The sequence below is a fragment of the Clavelina lepadiformis genome, chromosome 4 (assembly GCF_947623445.1).
Source record: "Clavelina lepadiformis chromosome 4, kaClaLepa1.1, whole genome shotgun sequence".
NCBI lineage: Eukaryota > Metazoa > Chordata > Ascidiacea > Aplousobranchia > Clavelinidae > Clavelina > Clavelina lepadiformis.
This window is the reverse complement of record NC_135243.1, coordinates 8,615,186-8,638,365: the sequence shown is the minus strand read 5'-3', so window position 1 is coordinate 8,638,365 and position 23,180 is coordinate 8,615,186. Positions and strand designations below refer to the sequence as shown.

Here is a 23,180-nt window from a genome sequence, read left to right as displayed (position 1 = left end):
ATTCCGGGTCAAAGACATGACTTATTGTCGTAAATGTTAAATTTTTTACTAAAAACAGGAACATTGTTTTGTTTATCGTTATACTCATTGATAGAAATGCCTTGAAGCTGTAGGACTACTGCTTTCGTTTTACCCAAATTTTTGTGAAATTAACAAAATGATTTACAAGATACCGTGGCGAAGAAAATGAGCTAGAAAATGAAGTTGGCTGTTTAAAAGCTGCAAAGACAGTTATTTTCAAACTAGGAATTTTCCAAGAAATATCTTTCCAATTAAAGTTTTATAAAGCGATCATACCTGGTCGCACTTTAGTTCGAGAAAAGTCCATATAAACACCTTTCTTATAGTATCTCGGCACACCTAAACATGACGCAATCAAAAGAGATTAAAATTTCCAAACCCATCAAACATGTCGTAATTACTGAGGATGCTTGGTGTGACGTTAACATTTATCTGGGCGCCATTTTGCGATCAAGCGATCGAGATTACCATATTTCCAAAAGATAAACTTGTTTATCTGAGTCATGGCATTTTACGACAGGAAAACGCAACAATTTGTGGTTTTAATTAACAGCGTACAAGTGCTGGCTACGAGCGATTTTTTGTTATTAAAACAAAATAGCCGCGAAAAAACTCACTGGCTTATTAAAAATCGGTATTTTCCATAACCGCAAAAGTTAACATTATTTATCATGTGACGGCGGTCGGACATAAAGCCATCTTTAAGCGTGTTTATGGCGGACTCTTGGTTGAAGACTCACTGAAAAAAGAGAAGTTCTCAGCAAAGGCTGGTACCTCTTTGTGGGTCAGGAATTTCGTGAGATAAATTTGCATTTCTCCGAAAAAAGCGGTTGCTGTATAATCGGACGAAAACAACCAGCGCTTTTTGCAGCTTTTACCCGATAGGCATATTTAAAAAAATGTAGACTACCTCGAGCGAAAGTTCTACACAGCTGCGGCAAATACTTTTTTGGTTTGAAATCTTTATTATTGATTCGTGTTTCGTTTTGACTAGTACCCTCATCAAATTCCAAACTTATACCACTCGCTACCACATTTTCGTAACGTTATTGAGCGTGGTAATTATGGAAGTCTTATGCAAATAATTTATATTTTTTCGCCAGGATCTAAATTTAAATTTTAAAACAAGTTAAAATATCCGGCACGTTGGGCAATTCTACGAACACAATAGCTGAAGTTGTAAAGACGTACACCAAGGCGCACAGTGGCGTGATATGTTGCTGCACATCTTGGCAATAAAGAAGTCACGATATAAAGATTTAAAACCATTTATTTTCGATCATTTTTTATTTCGACTTAAAGATTGAGATTTAACGTGCAGTAAAATACAATAATCGTGTTTCAATAAACAACTATAGCGACCATCATGGCACCGTTTAAAATGCAATAACATCGCAGCTTTTTGCTTGCACATGAAGAAGTTTTCACAAAACGAACAATGATTTCGACTTTGCTAATGTAAAGGCAAAGCTAATGAATTACGCCACAATCGAAAACACAATACACTGAATAACAGAGTCGCCTTGATAGGGGGCGACACTTCACGAAACGAACCTACTTCCAACAAAAGCTTATCTCAAGGCTATTTATCAACATTAAAAGTCAAAAGCATGAAATGAACGACTCGCATAATGGGAATTTTGTACAGGCGAAGTTGCTACATTCCAAAATAAAATTGTGCTGTACGATTACGAAACATTCCTACTACTTTTATAACTATGTGATAACTAAGCAATATCATTTATATTTCTACGGGATGGAAAATGGTCTTGTTGGTTCGTTTCAATTGACGTGTATGTTTGTGGTTTGCTGCTAAAAACCAGTTTTTATGGAAACAAAACTTTTCCTGTCATCTTTGACATTTGACCTTAAAGTCTGACCTACGACCTGAAAAGGGTTCGGCGGTTTGTCGGCGACGGAAACGAAGTATTGATAAGGGTCCCCTCCTGCAACATCCGACGAGACGATGGGATCGCAATTAGACTGGAGGAATCCGAGCACGACCTTGTACCTCTTTGAGACGTGCTTCCTCAAAAAGCAAGAGCAGCTTCTTCTGATCGAGTCCCAGAGATCGCTGTTCTCCACCACCATCATTTCAAAGGAGACAGACAGAAGAAAATGGCCTCCGGCGATCGCTACCAGTATGGCGAGGAAAATTTGATCCGGAATGGGACGAACTTCGAAAAAGTTATCCACATCCAGAGGAGCAAAAAACATTAAGAAAATGGTGAAACCGATGAGAAGGATGAGGGAAATGATGAAGAATTTGTTCTTGTAGATGGAAGTCCGGAACGGTTTTCCTCTTGAGAAAGCTACGGACACGGACATATAGAGAAAGCAGGATAAATAGAATATGGTGGCTCCTTCGTACGTCAGGAGGTTGTCATCATTCTCAAGCTGTTATAGATAAAATGGATCATAAAAGCATATTATAACAGGATTACACTTAAAAAAAAACACATTTCAAACGGAACTGACAATTATCATAAGCACACTTCAAATTTAAAGTCATTGTTAGAAGTTTCGGTACTGCTTAATAGATGATCCTATTAGTTGTTATCTTTTCACAGTTACAATATTAAAGCATCAGTTTAAGTTCAATACAGGCTTTAAGTATTGTTGTCGTTGTTCCGAAAAGGACAAATTTACATCTTCTATTTACCTGTGATTGGTCCTCGACGTGATTCAGGCTGGGGCATATGGTTGCGTTGCCGTAAGTTTGGTTCTTGGCTGTGGTGATATATGCAAAGACAATACAGAAAGCAAAAGGATTAATAATAATAAATAAAAACGAGTGAACCGCAAGTCAGGTTAGTATTGCCTCATGCTCATTTGAATGATTCACGACTACGTTATTTTCTGCGTGTTATTTGCGTTTAGCATGGGTAGGAGGTGTAACGTATAACAGGAAGCTAGTACTGGTTCCGGGAATGTTTATAATTACACAGACACAGAGTATGGTAATGTTCAAGGAGCGGTTTAGATAGGCTTGGCTCAATTTCATACAACAAAACAACAAGTTCGATTCATGATTATAACATTTCAATCACATTCTAACGTTTTTTTTGCGCCTGAATTCCATTCTATCTTGAGCCCGAGGACTAATTTCGTGTTGTAGACGTAACGTTCAAATAGCAGTGCGTGATGCGTGCCGTGTTTTTGGATGACATGTGCATGAAAAGCGTCATGCTTGAATGGGCATGTCACCATATATGGGCGACCACTAATACACTGGGTGATCAAATCATGTCAAATGCCAAAGGAATGATGTTGCATTTTTTGAGATTGGACATCGCGTGCTACGAAACGAAATTCAAGCAAAATTAAAAATAAAATCGTCTGCTGAAAAAAAAAGCGATTTAAATTAGCGCAAATGAAAAAAAATGGAAAATAAGTCTTTTTACATCCAGACATGAAACGATCTTTGTTTCATGTTAACATTTAGTTTTCTAAGAAATTTTCTTTGGCGCATGGTAGCGAGCGCGTGTAATGTCCAAGTTTGCATTTAATAATACAGAAGGAAATGTTAATTTGTAGACAGGAATATAATCCACGATAAATAAATGTAATTTTCGTACAAATTTCCCACTGTCAAACTCAACCAACATTTATTAAACTCAATAACACGATCGACCGGTTTAGCAAATTAACCTGAAAAAATTTTAACAAAAAATTTAAACTCAAACCAGGGACAGTTTTAAAAATCATGCACAACACTTTACCTTGCGCCGGCGTCAGCGAAGTGTACCAGCACTGCTCCTGTACTAAGAAAAAGGCGGCCAACTGCGCGCCTAGTTGGAATAGAATCTGGCATATTAAGGACGTCAGAACCTCGGCTGAAACCAAACTCGATGCAGGACGTTTGTGGTGAAGTTTGCTGCAAATTAAGCTTGATTTTAACATAAGAGTATCTATCTGCTTAGGCGGATATAATAAATAAGTCAAACAAATAGATTACTGGCTACTGTCAGTTCTAAAAGATTGATTCATTAACAATAACGGGGTAACAAAAAAGGCAATTTTGACAATTTTTTGGTCGTCTAATCAAGATGCGAAAGGCAATTAAATTCTAAATATTGAACCGTACATTTTCAGAAGTAATTTAACTGTTAATACAATTAAGTAAAATTCTCCACAAAACTAATCGTAAAATGCATCAAAAAGGTTACTCACCTGTGGGCGTGGTTTCTCGACATAGTTAAAGCGACAACGTCAATAATAATAAGGTCGATGTAGAGGTATTCAAAATCGCTCAGGTTGGATAGAACGTTGTACAGGATTGTGATCGAACAGAATTGGATGACAGAGTAAAGGGCCATGAACTTGAAGACTCCGAAAGATGTGACCAATGCCGCGCGCCCTTCTCTTATTAGAGTGGGAACGCATTCTATACCGAGGTCAGTGTGCGATGTAAACGGCGCCGCCACAGACGCCTATAGACACAGTGTTACGATTCATTGCACGTGTGCGTGTTATTTTATGTTAAGTGAAACAAGACAAGAAGTTAGTCCAAGACTAAATGCTGATTGCATTGATGTTTGAGCGATAAAGCGGTTGCCTTAATAAAAATTATTAACACACTGGTTAGACATTCAAACGTAACATTACTATCCACATAGCAATCTACAAAAATAGCGCATTCATTTATGTACCCCATCAACGTAGCAAATTAGAACAAAATCAATTAAGATTTGGCAAATGATTAGTTTTATATTTTTGCAGACAATATTTTACACAATTTCGATATATAACAGACACAAAGCGTGAAATAAAGCGAGTGTCCACGTTTGCGTAAACGATGTAGATTTTACATGCGGCCTTGGGCTGAGTAATTGTTTAACGTCAACAATGTACACGTAGCATTTCGTCACGACGACGTAAAGCGAGCACGGCATTCAAATTTCACCCCCTTTACCCAAGTTTCACCTCATTGTTTGGCGATTTTTTCTAAGTGTATCCAACAAGCAAAAGAAGATGGTGAAACAATTACCTCGTACTCGGATAGTGATAACCCGGCGTGCGCTCGCTTCAACGCGCCACAGTCATTGGCGCCGTCACCACACATACAGACGTGGTAGTCAACCGACTGCAGATTCTCCATTAAGCTCGTCTTCTGGTCTGGAGACATTCGGGCGAATATTGTGCCTGGAAGTTTGATTGAAAATAAATAGACTTGAAAACAATGACCTTTTAATGCTATAATTAAAAGACACTGACAAGCCAATAATTCCGGGAATCTTCTTGTTTTTGCGTGACTTCGCATTTTTTGCATTTTGCTGTGCTATATTACTTTGCAGTATTGCGTGCGTGCATTCGCTTGTATCGAATCCAAAAGAATCGGTTTTGTTGCATAATATGTTTAATTGGCTCATCAAACAGCCGACTGGAGTTTATTTCAGTCCACGGGAAACCGGAACATAAAATCACATGATCACGTAAATATTGTGGGAAGTAGGTCTCGCCACCTTTTACCGCCAACACTTCCATCCATTCCTGGAAATATTCTTCGATGATGGAATAGTCGTGTCCGGACACTGCGAGATGCCAGGACGAAGAAACCTGTTTCAAATTGACATCATGGTTAAAAATCGGTCAGCGCTGAGCAGTGTCAATACTGAGTTATCGCTTTGTTGGAATTATTTTAGATATGTTCCAATCTCGTTTGGACGTTTAGGTTGGGTTTGAAGGCTTATGTTGAAATTAAATTTTACTGGTAAACAGTTTTGTTTTCCTAATTCAGCAAAGTTGCCTTCAATTTCAACACGATTTCACTTGTTTAGCTCTCAGACACGCAGTATTTTCTAAAGGTGTTTCGCGGAACCGAAACAGCCTTTTAAACTTGTACTTCCGCAGATTGCAACTAAAGCAAAGCATTAGCAATTACTCTTAAAAGTCAGGATCTCTTAATCTTTTAACGGTCGTCAAAGCCAAAGCTAAAAAACCTACATACGCGGTTTAAGCCCAAACACTACCAACATTTAAGCTATGGGAGTATGTTTCTTAAAACGAAAAGGGTAGAATAGTTACCGTTTCTTCCAGTTCTATGGCCACCTTTTTCATACGTTTAAACGCTTTTTCGTCTCCCGAAGAAAATGGCGAACTCCTGAAAAAACAGGTAATAACAAGACTGTAAGTAAAGGTACATTATAAAAATAGATTTTGTGTAGTGTATGTAAACAAATATAACCTCTGGCGAGCGATACGGTTATAAAGTAGGTTAAACCTTCTCAGCATGACCTAGCCTTACTCTTTGCTATTAGACAGTGACGAACAAGACGCAGCGTTTTCCGCAGGCTGCCATCTTAGCTGAGCCGGTTCTGTTGAAGTGGGGGCCGTAGTGTGTGCCAGCAAGACCAAATCGTGTGCCCCAATCATCCCCGATTCCCGCGCCACGCTCAGTGAGGTCAGGATATTGTCTCCTGTGACCATGAGGGTGCGTATGTTAGCCTGGTGGAGTTTTTCCAGAGCACCTGCGAAGAACAGCATACGGTTTGCTTTTTACGACTCTCTCTCGTTTTTTGTCTTCTTTCATTCGCTTTTTTCGATTATTCACTCGTTTTTCTTTTTTTTCATCATTTTTTCCTACAGGAGCATAGAAATTAATGCTAAACTTCCAAGGTGCTATGCGGGTGTTTGATGAACTTACTGGAAGATTGCGGTTTAAGCTTGTTTTGCATCGCAACGAGGCCGAGAAAAGTGAGTTCGCACTCGACTGAAGCACGTTCAATTTTCTGCGCCTTCAACCAGCTGGTTTTGAGATTTTTGTACGCCATGCCGATCATACGGAAACCCTTCTCGGTGTAACTCTGCGGAAAGTATAAATGGACGAGTGGTTACTACGGATTCTTTCGGATATCGACCTTAACTTAGCCACCAATACCAGTTAAATGCGACCTCGTGTCATGTAAGCCCTTCATTTTATAACTCGTAATAACACCGACGGCATCATACCTGTGTCATTAACACCACCAGATTAAGCAGGCATTGTTACAAATATCATATCAATAATCAACAGTTGGCGCTATCAACGAACTAAAAAAAACACACAGTTTTCATAAGTCCTAATTGGTGACTAAGTGTGTAAGTGCAATAGCAAAACATTACCTTAAGAGTGTCGTGAAAATCAGACGGCAGCGACTCCGGCCTGCACAGCTTGGCAACTTTCTCTGGCGCGCCCTTCATGTAAACCACCATGTCTCGGCCCTGGGACCGATACGGTTTGACTATGACGCTGGCTCGCTGCAGGCTGGATGAAAACGGAAATTGCCGAACTATCCCGATGTCGTATGATGACGTCGAATTTTCGTTGTCGCTTGGCTGCGAAATCGAAGCGAGCTTTTTAAACAAGCGTTGCGTGAATGTGACTAATGAATAATATGTCCTTTGTTAATATATACGATTCTAAAATAATGCGATATTTTAAGTGCTTTTATTATAACTTTTGTTGTAAAAGTTTCGATATATAAAATTTTCAAAGCATTTTGTTCGTAGGCTGAAAGTGAAATTCAATCCAAAATAACTGCCAGAAAATTTTTATCGAATACTTACACTGGGGTCGGAGAGATTCATGGAATCGACAAGCGTTGGTTCTCCGTCCAACAGTGAGGGAGATGGTCTGACATACGTCGTTTGAAGTTGATCGTATTTGCTTTCATCTTCAATCTATAAACAGATAAACACATTAGAGTATGGGAAAGTTAGAATGGAATTGACGTCAAACATGAGCTCAAATTTATGTTTTTATTTTAAATTTAATTTATGTTATGCCACATTTATGTTTTATTTGCATCATACGTATTCTTTAAACTCGTCGTCAGACAACAGTACACAAGCATCACACAGACCGCGGTAGGTAGGTTCACTTCACATTGTTATCACAGGCTGCAACAGTAATATCATGGCCGTAAGAGCCAAACGGTTTTAACTGTGAACTTGGAAAGAGTGTACCCGGTAGCATTTCTTTGTACAAAGAACCTACAAATAACTTCCGCACGCGTGGATAACCTTTTCCAGTTAGAACATACCTTCGGCTCAAAAAGCTGCCACTGGGTGGCTTCAAACATTTTGAGATCTAGTGGGTCTCCGTTTATTTCCTGGTTGATTATTGTTAAAGTGTGACAGGTCGCCATGCAGTGGGTGATTTGGTGACTCAGTCCTAGGTCACTTTGGAAAGTTTCCGGCTGCACAGGGCTCAGAAACCTGCTTGAATCCATTCCAGGAGACCTGTGGTTTACCGGTATCACCACAGATAAGTCGAGGCCGTCTTCTGTTAACGTTCCCGTCTTGTCGAACGCGACAATATCGACCTGCAAAGGGCAAAATACGGGACTGATGGTACCGTGACGTGGAAAGAAAATACCTCATGAGCAAAAAATACTGGTTAGAATGATAGAAGCGCTTGCGTCACCGTTACAGCGTAAAAAATGGTGAATTAACTGCCAACTAAAACTATGCATCAACAACTTAAAAGAATAACTTTGTATACATGGGAATGAATACTATGTGCTGTCTCAAGAACCCATGGCCGCTAGTTACGATGCTTGCCTGGTAATCGTTAGATTCAGGTTAGAATCCCAAGCTGGAGAGATTTCGAAAAGATCACCACCAGCCAGAGAGAATCTGGTGGGAATGGGGTTGGGGTATAATGCCAAGCAAGTACTACTACTACACTACTCTCAGTAGTGCCGTTGGCCAAGAACAATGCCCCTGATGCTTGTAATGAAATAGTACGCACCTTTTTACTTTATGGCTTATGTAGTCTCAATAGGCCACTTCTAAAGTATTAAAACGCAAATTTTCCCTAAATTTTACTGAGAAAACCTGGCTCAAATTGTATGTGTTCATCAAGTCTGAAAACATAGTAACTAAGAAGGCGAAAATCTTGTATAAAACGGTAAAATTTAATGCAGGTAGCTTTTAGAATCAGAAAAACATAATGTGCGGCTGAAAAAGGGAAATTTTTTTAACTATCGATTTAACTACTGTATTTGCTTTTGATATATTTTATAGAATGTTTTAGTTTTTGGGAAAAAACCAATTCGGTTTCTTACGAAGTGCTTCTCATTAAAAAAAAATTGTATAACGCTATTTATACTGAAGTCATTTGTACCACAGCCAACTACATAATTGTAAGTGTAAATAAAACAGGTAAAAAAGCAAAGTGAAACGACTGATATTGATTGCAAATATCCAACGAAACGAAACTGCTTCCTGCTACCTACCTGCCCGCTGATGTTAATTCTCTGAGGACTGATGCAGTGGATTTTACGGCTCTTCAATCGCAGCTGCGCATAGACTATCCCAATGGTCATGGCCAGAGGCAAGGCAGGTGGAACGGATATTGTGATCAAGTCAACCGCATTCAGCGCAATCTGACTGGCACTGACACCGGCGAGACTCTGTACACAAACACTGTAGTAAATACACACAAGCGGACTTAGAGTAATGTACTTTGTGTATGCAGCATGCAGTGTTATCAACGTGTCAGTTAGAGATCTATGAAAGCGTAAACACAACATAGGCTAGCAGTTTGGCACTAAACTAAAAAGTCCTAAATCGCTTTTGCTTACTTAACTACGCTTTTATGTTAGTTCTGGGAAATGAACACGACACCCGTCTCCCGTGATCGCTCTGTTATACGTGCAAATACGATATTGCGGTATTGCATTAGGCTCACATGACCACAAACTACAATGCACACCCTCCTAACAAGCGTGCAAGAATAATGAGCAAGCAACAAAACTATGAATAAAGTCAAAGGTCGTTTGCAAGCACGGTTGTAAACTTCAAAATTTATTTACCCTGAAACAATCATTTTCAGCTAACCATGACAGGAATGGCAAATAGCTGTCATAAACCTAACGCAATGTGACGGTAAATTGTAGTTACGTTTCATGTGCCGTGGAAGTGAATAACGTGGAAATATGATTGGGAATGGATATGAATAAAGAAGTTATAATATCAGAACAACCGTTATGTGCGGATCAATCAACCCATAAAAAATGAAAGAAATTTGATAATTATTATTACTCATAACAATCCGGTTTTAGTCGTTGGTTGCAGCTGATTTGACAATTAAAAGTCCTAATACTTAACAATGAGGAGCAAAATAAACTAAGAAACTTGGCGGAAATCACACATTCACCGACACTACGCGCACATCTTAGTCAAATTTGTACCATAACAATTTACCTGGATGACGACAGTGTAGATAAAACCGGACATGGCAATCAAGAACAATACACCAACAAAGCGGTAAGCGTCTTGCAAAAGTTTCATGTCCATCGGTTTCGGGTACAAAATGCTATGAACAAGACTTCCTTTAGCGGTGTGATACCCGGTACGAACTACGACTGCTTTCACGGCCTCTCCAGGGTAGTATCTACAAGTAGTGCGATGACTCAGTGAATTACAGTAATAAAATTTAACATTGACTGCAGATCGATGTTGGCGGGTTAGTGCACTTTTTATCGAGGCAAAATACAAACAAATACAATGACGTTCCGAAAGGGCGAGATTAATTCCAATTTTTAAACGCAACTGTTATTACCTTGTTTGCACAACCTGGGTACCGCAAAATAAAGTGTGTCGTTTCTGAAAGTCAATGTTGTACGTTTGCGGCAATTCTGACTCATTACTTGGCAGGGGTGTCTTTGTGACAGGCACGCTCTCGCCTGTGAGCATGCTCTCGTTTACGATGCATGTGCCTATATAACAGCAGGAATCAATTAACAATCTAATGATCATTATTTTAAAAACATCACTTTTATTAAAATACTAACATAACCTATTAACTTTGTACGGAAATAATTAATTAACTAACTCCGCTTGAAGCAGAAAATTATAGAAAAAGGATACGCTAAGGACAGGACATGTTACTCAAAACTCTAGGGACAGTAAAGCATGCTAGTCTTTGTACCAGAAACCAAAGCGGCATCGAATCCGAGTAGCATGCCACTTGGTGGTATGACTATTACATCACCGGGGACAAGCTCTTTGGACCAGACTTCATGCACCTCTGGCTCTGCATTATTTTGACGGAAGACCTTGGTCTTCGTCTCGTTGTGGTATTCAACCATGTCGTGAAGACGAACTCTTTCCTTTCTAACCTGTTGTTTTTCGATGTCGAGCTTTGATTTTTTTGATTTAACTGAAGTTAATTGCCCTCATTGTAATTATCGTAGCTTAAATAGTATATATATATTACACACTTATGTCTTACTTGGTCTGCTATCCTACAGTTTACTGACATCATACCTGGATCAGGGACATGACAGCTGATATGATAGACACCACAAAAATAGCACTGGCGTATATGTAGTATTCATCAAACGACCAAAATATTACGGCAAACAGTTGGAAAATGTAGAATGGATTAAGAATTTCTGTGATTAGTAGTTCAATATAAGACGGAATCTGAAAAAAGGCGCAGTTTATGTAACATGATGTAGTATAATATGTACACAGAAAAACACAATAAAAACTTTATGATTAGTGGAAAATGGCATCTACACTTAACAAGGGCAAGCCATAGTTCAAAGTTCATGCTCCTGTTATAGCCTTATGTTGATGTGAGAATGAGTTGAGTAGCCAGCATGCTTATATGAAATGAACTATGTGTTTCAGTATGCAATTAACAACACTTAATTTCCAAGATGTCTACTCTAAATACTAATATCTATAAGTGCTAAAAATTCTTCATCTTTAAAGCTGTAACATTAAGATAAAATGAGTTTAGCTAAATAGTTATCAGTCATTTAACCACCTTAACAGTTATCACATTTTGCCCAAACAAAGCTTGTCGTGAAGCAAGATCATCCTTATTTAAACCACTGCTTGAATCTTGATGAATTTGTTCCAATGTTACTTGCTGGTCTAGCCCACCCAGTTGGACAAAAGTCTAAAATTTGTATGCTTTTGTGTTGTAACAATTGAAGTTGGTTTACTTAATTTAATTGCTTGTTAAACCATCAAACAACAGAGAATATATATATAATATGGAAATTTTCTTGCAGAAGAGCTTTTAGTGGCAAGTGTTTTTGTTCTCACCTGAACCTTAGGATCCCAAAAAAATTTAAAATCATGGTGCACAAAATACATCACTGAATCTTTTCTGCCATATGCAGTTCCATATGATGGTTCTGCTTCCAAAACACTGAAAAGAAAACAAATGAAAAACATACATGGTTGTTGGAGTGAAAGTGTGTAGAACCACAACACTTAACATTACATGAGCTGCAAGTTTAAAAACGAGTTGAACTTTAAATCAAAGAACAGTTGTCAGTAATTTGACTGGAGAATGAGTTTTTCATTAATATTTGGTGGTTAAAACGGTTACTGCCGACTATGCTTGTGTGTGGTCGGACATTGTCATGTTGAAGCAAAATTTCAAGTATCTCCAAATTGAGTCTTACTCGTCGAATTCTTGCTCTAAGTTTTCTAAAGGTCTCGAGATATGCTTTAGAATTGATTGTTTCTCTTTTTGGCAAGAAATCAACGACAATGTGTCCTTGGACATCCCAGAAGACAGTAGCCATGATTTTTCCAGCTGACTTCTGTGAATCCAAAACTTTTTTGGTTTTGGAGATGTTGGATGACACCATTGCATTAATTAGCTTCTGAATTCTGGTTCATAATGATGTATCGAAGTTTTATCACCAGTTATTAATGGTGTTATAATAAAGTATACCAGTTACAATAAATAATTAGTTATTGGCATCATCCAACATCTCCGAAACCAAAAAAGTCCAAGTGGCAAAAAAAGGCACACTGCGCGCACGTGGTTATGTGTGTGTGAACGCATGTGTGGGCACTCTTTTTTCTGGCGTTTTCTTTCAAGTGGATAGAGAGAAGGGCCATGGGGCCGTTTTTTCGCCCCAGGAACCGCCTCCGGGGAGTGGAGAATTAATCGAAAATTGAAGGGCGTCACTGCACGTCCAGTACCGGGCTGCACCTTCTGTTAAAATTCGGTGCCCGTAGATGCCACCGTTAAAAATCCTTTCCCAAACCTGACTGACTGAGTATAAATATATGTATAGACTAGAGGGCCCCCTTTCTCTGGATGGCTTCTCTGATAAAATAGCCATGTTGTGTGCTGTATCTTCATTCATTGTGATACACAACGCTTCTGTAACCTTTCAATGATTTAAATAAGTATTGCTTGTCGTGTAAAGGCATTGCATTGTCTTCAGTGCTGAAAGTGGTTTAACTTTCCTGCTGGAAATATTAACCCCCCAACAAAAAAACAACAATAATTTCAAGCATAAATACAATCTTTTACTCCATATTTGGTCTCTAAATGTTTCACAAATTTGTAGTTACCAAATGAATATAGCACTTTGTTGTATTAACAGCTACAGCATTAAAAAATACCACAAATGCAAAGTCTACGCAAAATACTCTTTTGCAGTACTCTCTACCGGCTCACTTCCACCACAAATTGTCTTTATTAAAAACTAAAAACAATGCATATCATTATATGTTAACACTCCATTTTCTAAAAATTAAGTTTTTCGTATTATATGTTTCTTTTTTCACCATGCGTAGGTACTGCCAAATAACGATTTTTTTTTAAAAACATTTCGTTCTCGTTAAGCGCCAGCTCATAATGTGCAACAGGTACATTTTGTTTAAAAGCAGTTTCAAGCTTCCAGCAGTGTTAATGCAGCGTGTGTAAAGTCCGACCGGCAATTCTGGCGTCACAATGAGTGTGTGTGATTTGAACCTTAACTTGTTGCAATGATGTTTGCTTGCCAGTTTTGGTTTGATGGTTAGATTAGAAATGTAAACGCTGGATTTCCTTGCTCTTTGCTGTAGTTAAAAGGAAAACGATTATGCAGGTCGATATAGGAATTTCTAATTGTGGAAATCGATGTCGAGTACGTCGAGTAATGATAAAAAGTTGAACAAATTTAGCCAAACTTGGCTTGATGGTTGTGGGCGCTCTTTTTTCTCGTGTGCGCACGCGAGGACATTATTTTTTCTCTTGTTTTCTATCCAAAGCGGCCGGAAAGAAGGGTCCTGGGGCTGATTTTTCTCCCCTGGTGCAGCCCCTGGGCGTTCCATCTAAAATCGAAGGGCATTATAATCTTTCCAATTATTAACTGCACCTTCTGTGATAATTTGGCATCTCTAGACCTCGCCGTTACAGTCTTTCCGATTTGTGACTTACAGACTGAGTAAATCCCACACATAGATACACCAACGGGAAATTAGATAGGACTTAATTAACACAAGGTAATTCTGTTGCCTACTAAAGTATAGTTTTACTACATGCATTTCTTGCCGCCTACACAAAATCTTTTAATAATACTTGATCTAAACACCAGCGTCATACTCATGTATACTGTTCCCACATTGCGCGGTTATAATGTCCACCATGTATGTCATACTTTGCATCAATTATGCAATTATAGCAACATACTTTTGGCAATGTATGCTTAACCACTAAATATTATTGAAAAAGTTTATGTCTGTTGTGCTTAATGATAACTCTTCTTTGATTTAAGACTATTCTTTGTACATGTACCCACACTTTAAATGAATACAACTTCCTTAAAAACAAACTTGATACTGATATTTTCCGTGAAGTACAATGAGCATATATATATATATATATATGTATATGCATATATTATGTCACAGATATATATATATACATACTTAATAAAACAGCAGATGTATATACAATGTTAAATGAACAAGCAAATTCCAATATTTTAACTAGATGTAAAAATATATATATACCATAGTATTTATAGTTGCTGTATAACTGTTTACATATATTTATACTGTATATACATACAGCATATATATGTTGCATGTTACTACAAAGCAGCCAGCTGACTATAACCATAGTGTGTAGAAAACGTACGTAGGCACATTTACATATTTAGAGACATATTTAAGCCAACTGATGGTCATTTAATTCATAGACAATCCTGAAATAAATGCATTTTCATGAAAACTAACCCATTAGCTGCATTTGATGGCTTTGGGGGGTACCTTCGAGAAATGAGATGAGCCAGCTCTTCACTCATTGTTTGCACGACACTGACAAAAACCTAATCAAAATATCTAATTAAAAGAAAATTTAAAAAACTATTGCTATTGCAATGCATTGAATCTAATCAATAAAACTGGGGGATTACAACATCACATTAAATACAAAGCATCTATTAATGCCTTAGTCTACTTGTAATCATTACTTGTTTTGTGTCATCTGTTGTTGCTAAATGTACAGCATCTGCCACTTTCAGACGACATGGGGAGTGAGTGCATTTTAATTTCCAATCTGGTCTCCAGTAATATACGAGCAATAAAAAGCCACCAGTGCATACCTATCATTGAAGGCAAATATGATACTGTATCAGTAGAATAAATTTCAATTTATTCATTAAATAATGATGACAACTTGCCATTTTCGTCAACTTTTTAATACAGTCTGCTTTGTATTTATTGCCACCATTTTACCAGAACCAAAACAATCAAATCCTTTTAAAATTGCAAGCACTACAGTCGGCTTAAGTGTTTTGCATCAAGTCACAACGTTAAATAAATTTTTACAAACTTGCACTTCTAAAGTTATTGCTGGACCAATCATTAACTTTATGCCATGAGAAATACCACACTCGGCAAAAAATAAAAAATATAAGTATGATACATTGTACTTACTATAGCTAGATAACATAGCGAGGTTTTGAAAGTACTCCTTTTGTATCCGCTGCAAACAAGTTCTTGTTGTGTGTCCAGGCTTATAATACACTCCAACATGTCTGTACTGGAGCCTGTGTTACAAATATGGCAACTGTTTAGAATTGTCCTACTCCAAAGCAACCAGTTTAAAATAACAGCTGCCCACACAACAATGTCATTGTGGTATTTAAGAGTCAACAAACTGCATAGAGAATGCTTTACAGAATAATTCAGAATTACTAAACAAACACTATTGCTTGCATGAGCTGCCTTGTGGTGATTCAAGTTGCATTTTAATGCTAATGACACGTTAAGAAGTTTAATTTGAAATTAAAGCCGGGCACGTAGTAAAAGTTTAGCACTAACTTAAAAAAAATTGAGAAACAAACATTTATACAGTTTGATATAATATATTTTAACTTTGAAACTGCAGTGCCAACACCAAGTTTTGAGAAAAACAGCTTCTAAGTATTTTAATAAAAATAGCTGCAAAACGTTAGAGTTTCATAAGCTTTTAACCTTGTTAAAAAAATTGTGCGTTTGAAGCTATTTCTCACAGTTTCTCGTCAATTTAGCTTTTAAAAATATTACGAAGTGACTATTTAATCGTATGTAGGTCACACAGCCTGTCGAGTCATTCCATGTATAATCAACCAGGCCCTGTAACCACTACTCTTGGATTTTGATAATTTCAATATATGTTATAGACCTTGGAAAAAGCCGAAGATTAAAAAAAAAATTTTGAAAATATCTCCAGGCGTTTTCGAGTTATTCAAATTTGAAATTTTCGCCACACGATGGCCTTTGGCTAGTGAGCACTGGTCACGCTTTATGATTTTCTTTAATATCTTTATTTCTGAAGGTAGAATAATGAAACAAATGTTGAATTTACCATTTTTGGGGTCAAGGAATTCATTTAAGCACATAAAAAAACCTATATCACACCTCCTTCATGACGTAAATTAAGTTTTTTCATTGATGTCAAAGTTCAAGTTTACGATGCAATTACAAAAATAGCAATCGCATTGGAAACATAATTTTTGCACTTTTGTGTAGCATGGTTCATGTATTTTCATGTATCCAAAAATTGGAAACTTGTTTTTTGTTCTTTAGGAATAAAGTTGGTTTTAACAGCAAGCACGATTTTTAAGATTGTTATAAGATATGATATGCAGATTTGAGCAATATCGTATAACTGGTCATGCATATATGCAAGGTTGCAATTCCAAGGCACCAACTGCTAGTGTTTAAAGATTATTCACCAAAAACATTAATTACTGCCTGTTAAAGGTGCACTCTGAGAGAGGTTACAGTAAATTTGACTTCCTTTTTGAACTTTAATTTTGCCTACTCCTATTTTGATTTCATCTATGTATGAAAATGATGAACTTACCTGTTTAATCCCTGGAATTAAAGATTATGTAAGTGTTTTCAAAAATGTTCATAAGCAAAAGAGGCTCATTTTGTGTAATTTGAAGGAATTATATGCCACATTTTGTGAAAAATATCCCGAGCTGAAGATTGGATTCTCAAAGTTTTGTTCACTCCGTCCCAAATGGTGTGTCCCCGTATCGTCCAAAGGCAGTCATTCTGTCTGTGTGTGCATCCAACATCAAAATTCAATCCTTCTGGTTAATGCTACCAACAACAATGAAACATACAAAACATTGATTGACAAAATAGTGTGCAGCACGGAGAACAAAATGTGCATGTTGCATCGTTGTGAACAATGTCCCGGGTTTCAAGCACTAGAAGGCTTTTTGCTTGCACAGTATGATGAGGAACTTGATGATGAAGTCCAATGCCAGCAATGGAAGTCTACAGACACGATGGATCTTATCACGGTGTTAATGATGAGATATGAATGGATTCAAGAAATTGTAAGAGTTTTGGATGATCTTACAAAGCATTCATTCATAACTAAATGCCAATCTAGATACTTAAACTCCAGAACGAGTTCTTTAATAGATGATACTTGTGTGATATTGCTGGATTTCGCTGAGAATTACACTTTAACAATTCAAGATGAAGTACAAAGTGGAACCAGCAGCAATGTACAATCCATGGATATATGAAAATACATGAACCATGCTACACAAAAGTGCAAAAATTATGTTTCCAATGCGATTGCTATTTTTGTAATTGCATCGTAAACTTGAACTTTGACATCAATGAAAAACTTAATTTACTCCATGAAGGAGGTGTGATATAGGTTTTTTTATGTGCTTAAATGAATTCCTTGACCCCAAAAATGGTAAATTCAACATTTGTTTCATTATTCTACCTTCAGAAATAAAGATATTAAAGAAAATCATAAAGCGTGACCAGTGCTCACTAGCCAAAGGCCATCGTGTGGCGAAAATTTCAAATTTGAATAACTCGAAAACGCCTGGAGATATTTTCAAAATTTTTTTTTTAATCTTCGGCTTTTTCCAAGGTCTATAACATATATTGAAATTATCAAAATCCAATGGGAGTGGTTACAAATTTTAAAAAAATTGGTTGATTATACATGGAATGACTCTGTTGTTAAAAATACCTTAGGTGGTTAGAAGAATGGGTAAATGCAAAAAGTTGATTTTAGTTATTTAAGGTTTTATTGGAGTTAGATTTAGATTAGAAGTTAGATTTATTTTACAATGTTATAACATTTAAGTTAAGTTGACAAGTTAAGCTTGTTCTAGCATAGTAACTTAAACTTTATCCAAATTTATGTTTTAACTTCTAATCTAAATCGCTAGCATATTAGAGAGAAAAATATAAGTCTGGACTTGGACTCAGATGCGACACGGCTCATCACTAATGAGCTAATCACATATAACTTTTACAGAACTTATTGAGAATCAGAAAACTTTTACAATTTATCTTTTTCCTGAACTCCTGCATTTATACAATTTTTTTCTCTTAAAGCCTGCAAGCTTGGAATCTATTTTTTGATATAAGGTAGTTTGAAATCTGCATAGTATTATGCCCAGCACTGAGCATGTTGATTGTCACGACCTAATTCGCTAATCTGGTCTCAGATGCCAAGCAAAACTTCAGGGTAAGCAAAAACACGAGAAAACTCATGATTTTAACTTTATTGGTAGAACGATAAACAAACATGGTACAGTCAAATATCTATGATTCTACAACACACAAATTGAACATACATGCATCCTATACATTTTAAGTGTTTTTTAACCTAGGACTAGCATCCCCAGTAGGGGTTTAAAAGTGAGCGACGGAGAGGTATATGGGGAAGGGGACTGTGTTCATTGTTTTTAACCATTTGCAGATAAGTTTTGCTTGTTAACTAGTTAATAAACCAATGTAAAAAAAGACTCAATACGATACTTTGCACAATCTGGCATAAGACGATGAATGTAATGCAAATAATTTATTAAACAACCTATTTATCATGTTTATTGTCCATTAACTCGCTGCATGAGCAATAGCACAATGTCATTGCCATCGAGCATATTCCCAAAGAGTTATAGTTACAGTTATAGTTGCCCGGCTTTTTTTCATAACACTCTTTGTCTCCTTCAGTTAGGTATGTTAGTTACGAGCTTGATTTAACAGCATGTTGCGATGCAGAAATGTTTTTGCACTTAAATCACAAAGATTTATTCCAAAAAGAGATTTTTTAGCAGGTAGAGTTTGCTGTTTGCAGAAAAAAACCGTTTGCGACCTGCGACATTTTCGTCCTATTTTTGTGGTATCTGAAAAAGGTTGTGTAATAAATGCTTTTGAAACTACAAGTGCTATGCGAAACTTTACCGATGTACCGATGTAACTTTACCGAACAGACGTGCAAGGCGTTCAACTGTATGAGATGCTTAAATATCGTGGTTTCATTAAACTGCCTTGCATGTGGTCGTTACACACACTTTTGTTTGGTTATCTTAGAGCTTTGAACTACTACTTAACTAACCGTAACATAAGATGGTACGTTTTATCAGGAAAATGTTTTCTACATACGACACGACATTGCAAACAGATCACGGAATCATGACAACAACCATGTTATCATCATATTTTCCCTCCACTTGCAGTAAGGGGTCAGCACTTGGCGGTATGTAAGGAGGTAAAAAAGGGTGTTGGACAAAATGGTTCAAGAGCCTCTGCATTACACCGATAACTCTTTTTACGTAGGAAGTGACTATTTTACCGGCATCCGTTTACTGAAGTTGCTGAATCACAATACGGTGACTGGCAGATTTTCAATAATGGGTTTATCACTCTAGTTTTGGACAAGGGGAAGAAAGCAATGCGGTGGCGTAGTGGTTAATGATGGGGCTTGTATGCTGGAGGTCTCAACTTCGAATCTTGCTATTGTTTGACTTTTTTTGTTGAAATTTATTTTTCGTATAATTTAACCATGAGAGTTGAGAATTTGGTCGGAGGAGATTACTTGAAAATTAATTTAGACTTTGGAAAAAAATTGTTATTTTTAGTTGAAAAATAGTGTCTATTTCAATTCACAGCCTAGCTTAGTAATTTAATCATGGTAAGTGAGAATTTGAGTCAGTGGGGATTAGTTTTAGGTTAATTTACATTCTAGAAAAATTAGTACGTAGTTATGCTTTTTGTTGAAAATTATCATACATTTCAATTCACTGACTAGACCAGGGGTGGCCAGACCTGCTTCATGCTCGAGCCGCATATAACAAATTCCAGTTTTAAAAGAGCCACAACACAAACACGAATTTATTCACTCACAACGAAGTGTAGCTATTGATAAACATTAGTGCTGCGTGGTGATACTATGAGTCTCCACCTGGGCTTCACCATCTCTTTTTGCAATTATTAGTATAACCGTATCCAAGACTTAAAACGAGGTCAGCCCTGACGTACTGCTTCAATCTGACAGTTTACTTAACTACACTGTACAAGTTAGCACACTTCTGTACAATAATGTAGTTTTTGGAGTGTAATTTGATTATTACTAACAATGAGTCCATTGTTACTACGTGTGATAGAACGCATTGTTTCATAATCTGATGAAACAACTCGTCTAGACCGGGGAAAATGCATGTCTAATTCAACAATGCTAATTCATTAAAGAGCCGCAATCAAAGACTCAAAGAGCCGCATGCAGCTCGAGAGCCACAGTTTGGCCACCCCTGGACTAGACTAATTGTCGATTATGGTATTTGTATTTTCCTATTTCAGTAAACAGTGGCTAGTAAAATAAATTTCTACTTCACCAGCCGCCGTTTACTAAAGTAAGAAAATACCAATTGCATAACCGGCTAGCCATTTACCGAAGTAGCTTTATCTAAATTCGGTAATCGGCAGCTGGTGAAATAGACGCTGTTTCATATATATATGCTGATGACACTAATCTGTAAATTATTAATAGGCACACTATTTAATATCATTTTTTATATACACACCATCAAACAACCGTTATGTACATATAGCATGTATACCAAAGTACCTACTAAACAAAAACAACATACTGTATGTAAAAAACAACGTTTAGCAATAAAATTGTGAATCCGTAAAATAAAGAAATATACCAAATTATGTCCATGTTTTAAAAGCACATAAATAAAAACACATTCTTACATTGCGCTAGAGGTGGAATAAGAGACTGACCACTATCAGTCTCATTGGAGTCTTCTAGGTGGTACATGGCTTGTTACAGTGTTAGTTGATCTCTATCCGTGATCGTCTAATGAATGGCAGATTTCTAAATCCCAATGATCTGTGATAGTTGCCCGTGAGTATTTTGAAAATAACCACATTATCTTCCGAAGGTAACCATATCTATTTAAGTTGCAGGACTAACTTTGCTAACAGTCTGACAGTATAAAAATAACCTATTTGCTATATGAGAACAGAAAATAAGATTGTAGATTTATATACAAGGTATGGTATTGGAAACTTCATAATAACTTCTGTTAACTGTTATCCAAATATGTTGATAGACTAACTAACCTAAACGTACAGACGTATACAAAATCAAGCATTTAAAGTGTGGTATGCCTGTCTCCTATTTGCTCTTAACATTGATGTATATAAGTTTAAAAATTAGTGACTATAAATGATAGGTATTATCTGCCAGCTACCAAATAACACCAACTGGCTGAACTTTATAACTGTCTGACTGACAGAGACTTGCTTAGCATTAGCACTGTACATAGACATCAGAAATGTAAAAACTAAATGCCTGTCAAGATTGCGCTGCTAAGGAAAAAATGAAGCAAGCATGCGATTGACATAAAAGACGCGAAAATGCATGGAAGTAAATGGGCGCAAGGGCACCTTCCAAAATATTGCTTGCTGTAGAGTAGTGGTTGTTAAACTGGGGGGCGTGTAAGATTCATAAGGGGGGCGCGAGTGATGACAAACTGTCTATTCTATGAGCTATGTCTAAACTCTAAACATACTTTCTTGACTTTCGCTATAGGTTCATTTTTACTAAAATTTTAAAGTGTGTCACGATGGCAATTGCATTTTTGAAATTTGGATTCTGAAATACGTCAATAGTTACGTCATAATATTTGGTGTCTCACTGGATTGAAGCGTATTGTTTTCGTTTACTCATTCATGCACTCCTAGCTCGACTAACTGTTCTCTTGTGTTCTCTTTTTGCGGTGACCTGTTTTTTTCTCACAACGGGAGGCGGCGTAACAAGAAAAACTTTTACAAATGTATCACTTGTAGAAATACTTAATTTACAATAAATGCATTTTCTTTAGTTTTACAATTGTGATGCATACAGGAAGCCAGATGTTTTTGCTACTAACCTGTAAATATCCGATCAGTTTACGACGTATAATTTTCGAGGCATTAACGATTGAAAATTTGTGTGCAGTGTCGGCCACACATAATAAAAATAGTAATGTCGCGGACCCGGTTTAAATAGGGTAAAACCAACGTCAGCCAATATTAAAACCGTAAAATGAAGTAAAACTTAAATTTAGTATTGATTTAATAACCAGGTATTTTAGTAATTAAACTAATTGCATTGACACAAAATGAGTGGAAAAAAGAGAAAGTGCGAAAAAAATTATCTGAAGTATGGCTTTATAGATACCACAGAGCTAGGCATACCATATTTTTGTGATTGAAAAGTGGGACGCTTCAGAAAAACGAACCTTATCAGATAAATGTGGTTCATATTTTACTAGGAGTATGCAACTATTTTGGATTCCTATCGTCAGGGACGACTAAAGTAGTAAGACATCCAGAAAAACTAAAATAATTCATTTTGCTAGGAAACAAAACAATGTTCAAGCACTTGTAAATTTACATAATCGTCCAATCATACTTTTCTGTAGAAAATACTTTCTTCAAGAAGTCTTTATTCGATTTTATTTTCTCATAAAAATCACAGCAGGAAAAGTCAGTGTTAATTTTGCAGGTGGTAAGGGCTTTCACATTCAAATGGTTTTTGCAGAAGGAAATGCAAACAAGTACCGATACAAAATAAGTTCTTTCCATAACCTAACTGCAAAAATATCACCTCCTCC

At 36.9% G+C, this 23,180-nt stretch overlaps 1 protein-coding gene across 1 annotated transcript; it reads right to left on the bottom strand.

The window, feature by feature from the left end:
* Nucleotides 1–1,273: 1,273 nt before the first annotated feature.
* LOC143451701 (polyamine-transporting ATPase 13A3-like) lies at nt 1,274–21,527 on the bottom strand. Its single transcript, XM_076952416.1, has 23 exons — nt 21,271–21,527; nt 15,694–15,806; nt 15,228–15,359; nt 14,992–15,083; nt 12,070–12,175; nt 11,786–11,920; nt 11,278–11,436; nt 10,940–11,129; nt 10,571–10,727; nt 10,213–10,402; nt 9,243–9,419; nt 8,046–8,327; nt 7,570–7,683; nt 7,126–7,338; nt 6,668–6,827; nt 6,269–6,491; nt 6,049–6,124; nt 5,487–5,580; nt 5,012–5,166; nt 4,195–4,454; nt 3,744–3,898; nt 2,684–2,751; nt 1,274–2,418 (listed from the first exon to the last, which is right to left on the bottom strand). Exons 1-23 carry the CDS (start codon nt 21,335–21,337, stop codon nt 1,834–1,836), a joined length of 3,903 nt encoding a protein of 1,300 aa, XP_076808531.1. The 5' UTR covers nt 21,338–21,527; the 3' UTR covers nt 1,274–1,833.
* Nucleotides 21,528–23,180: the final 1,653 nt, after the last annotated feature.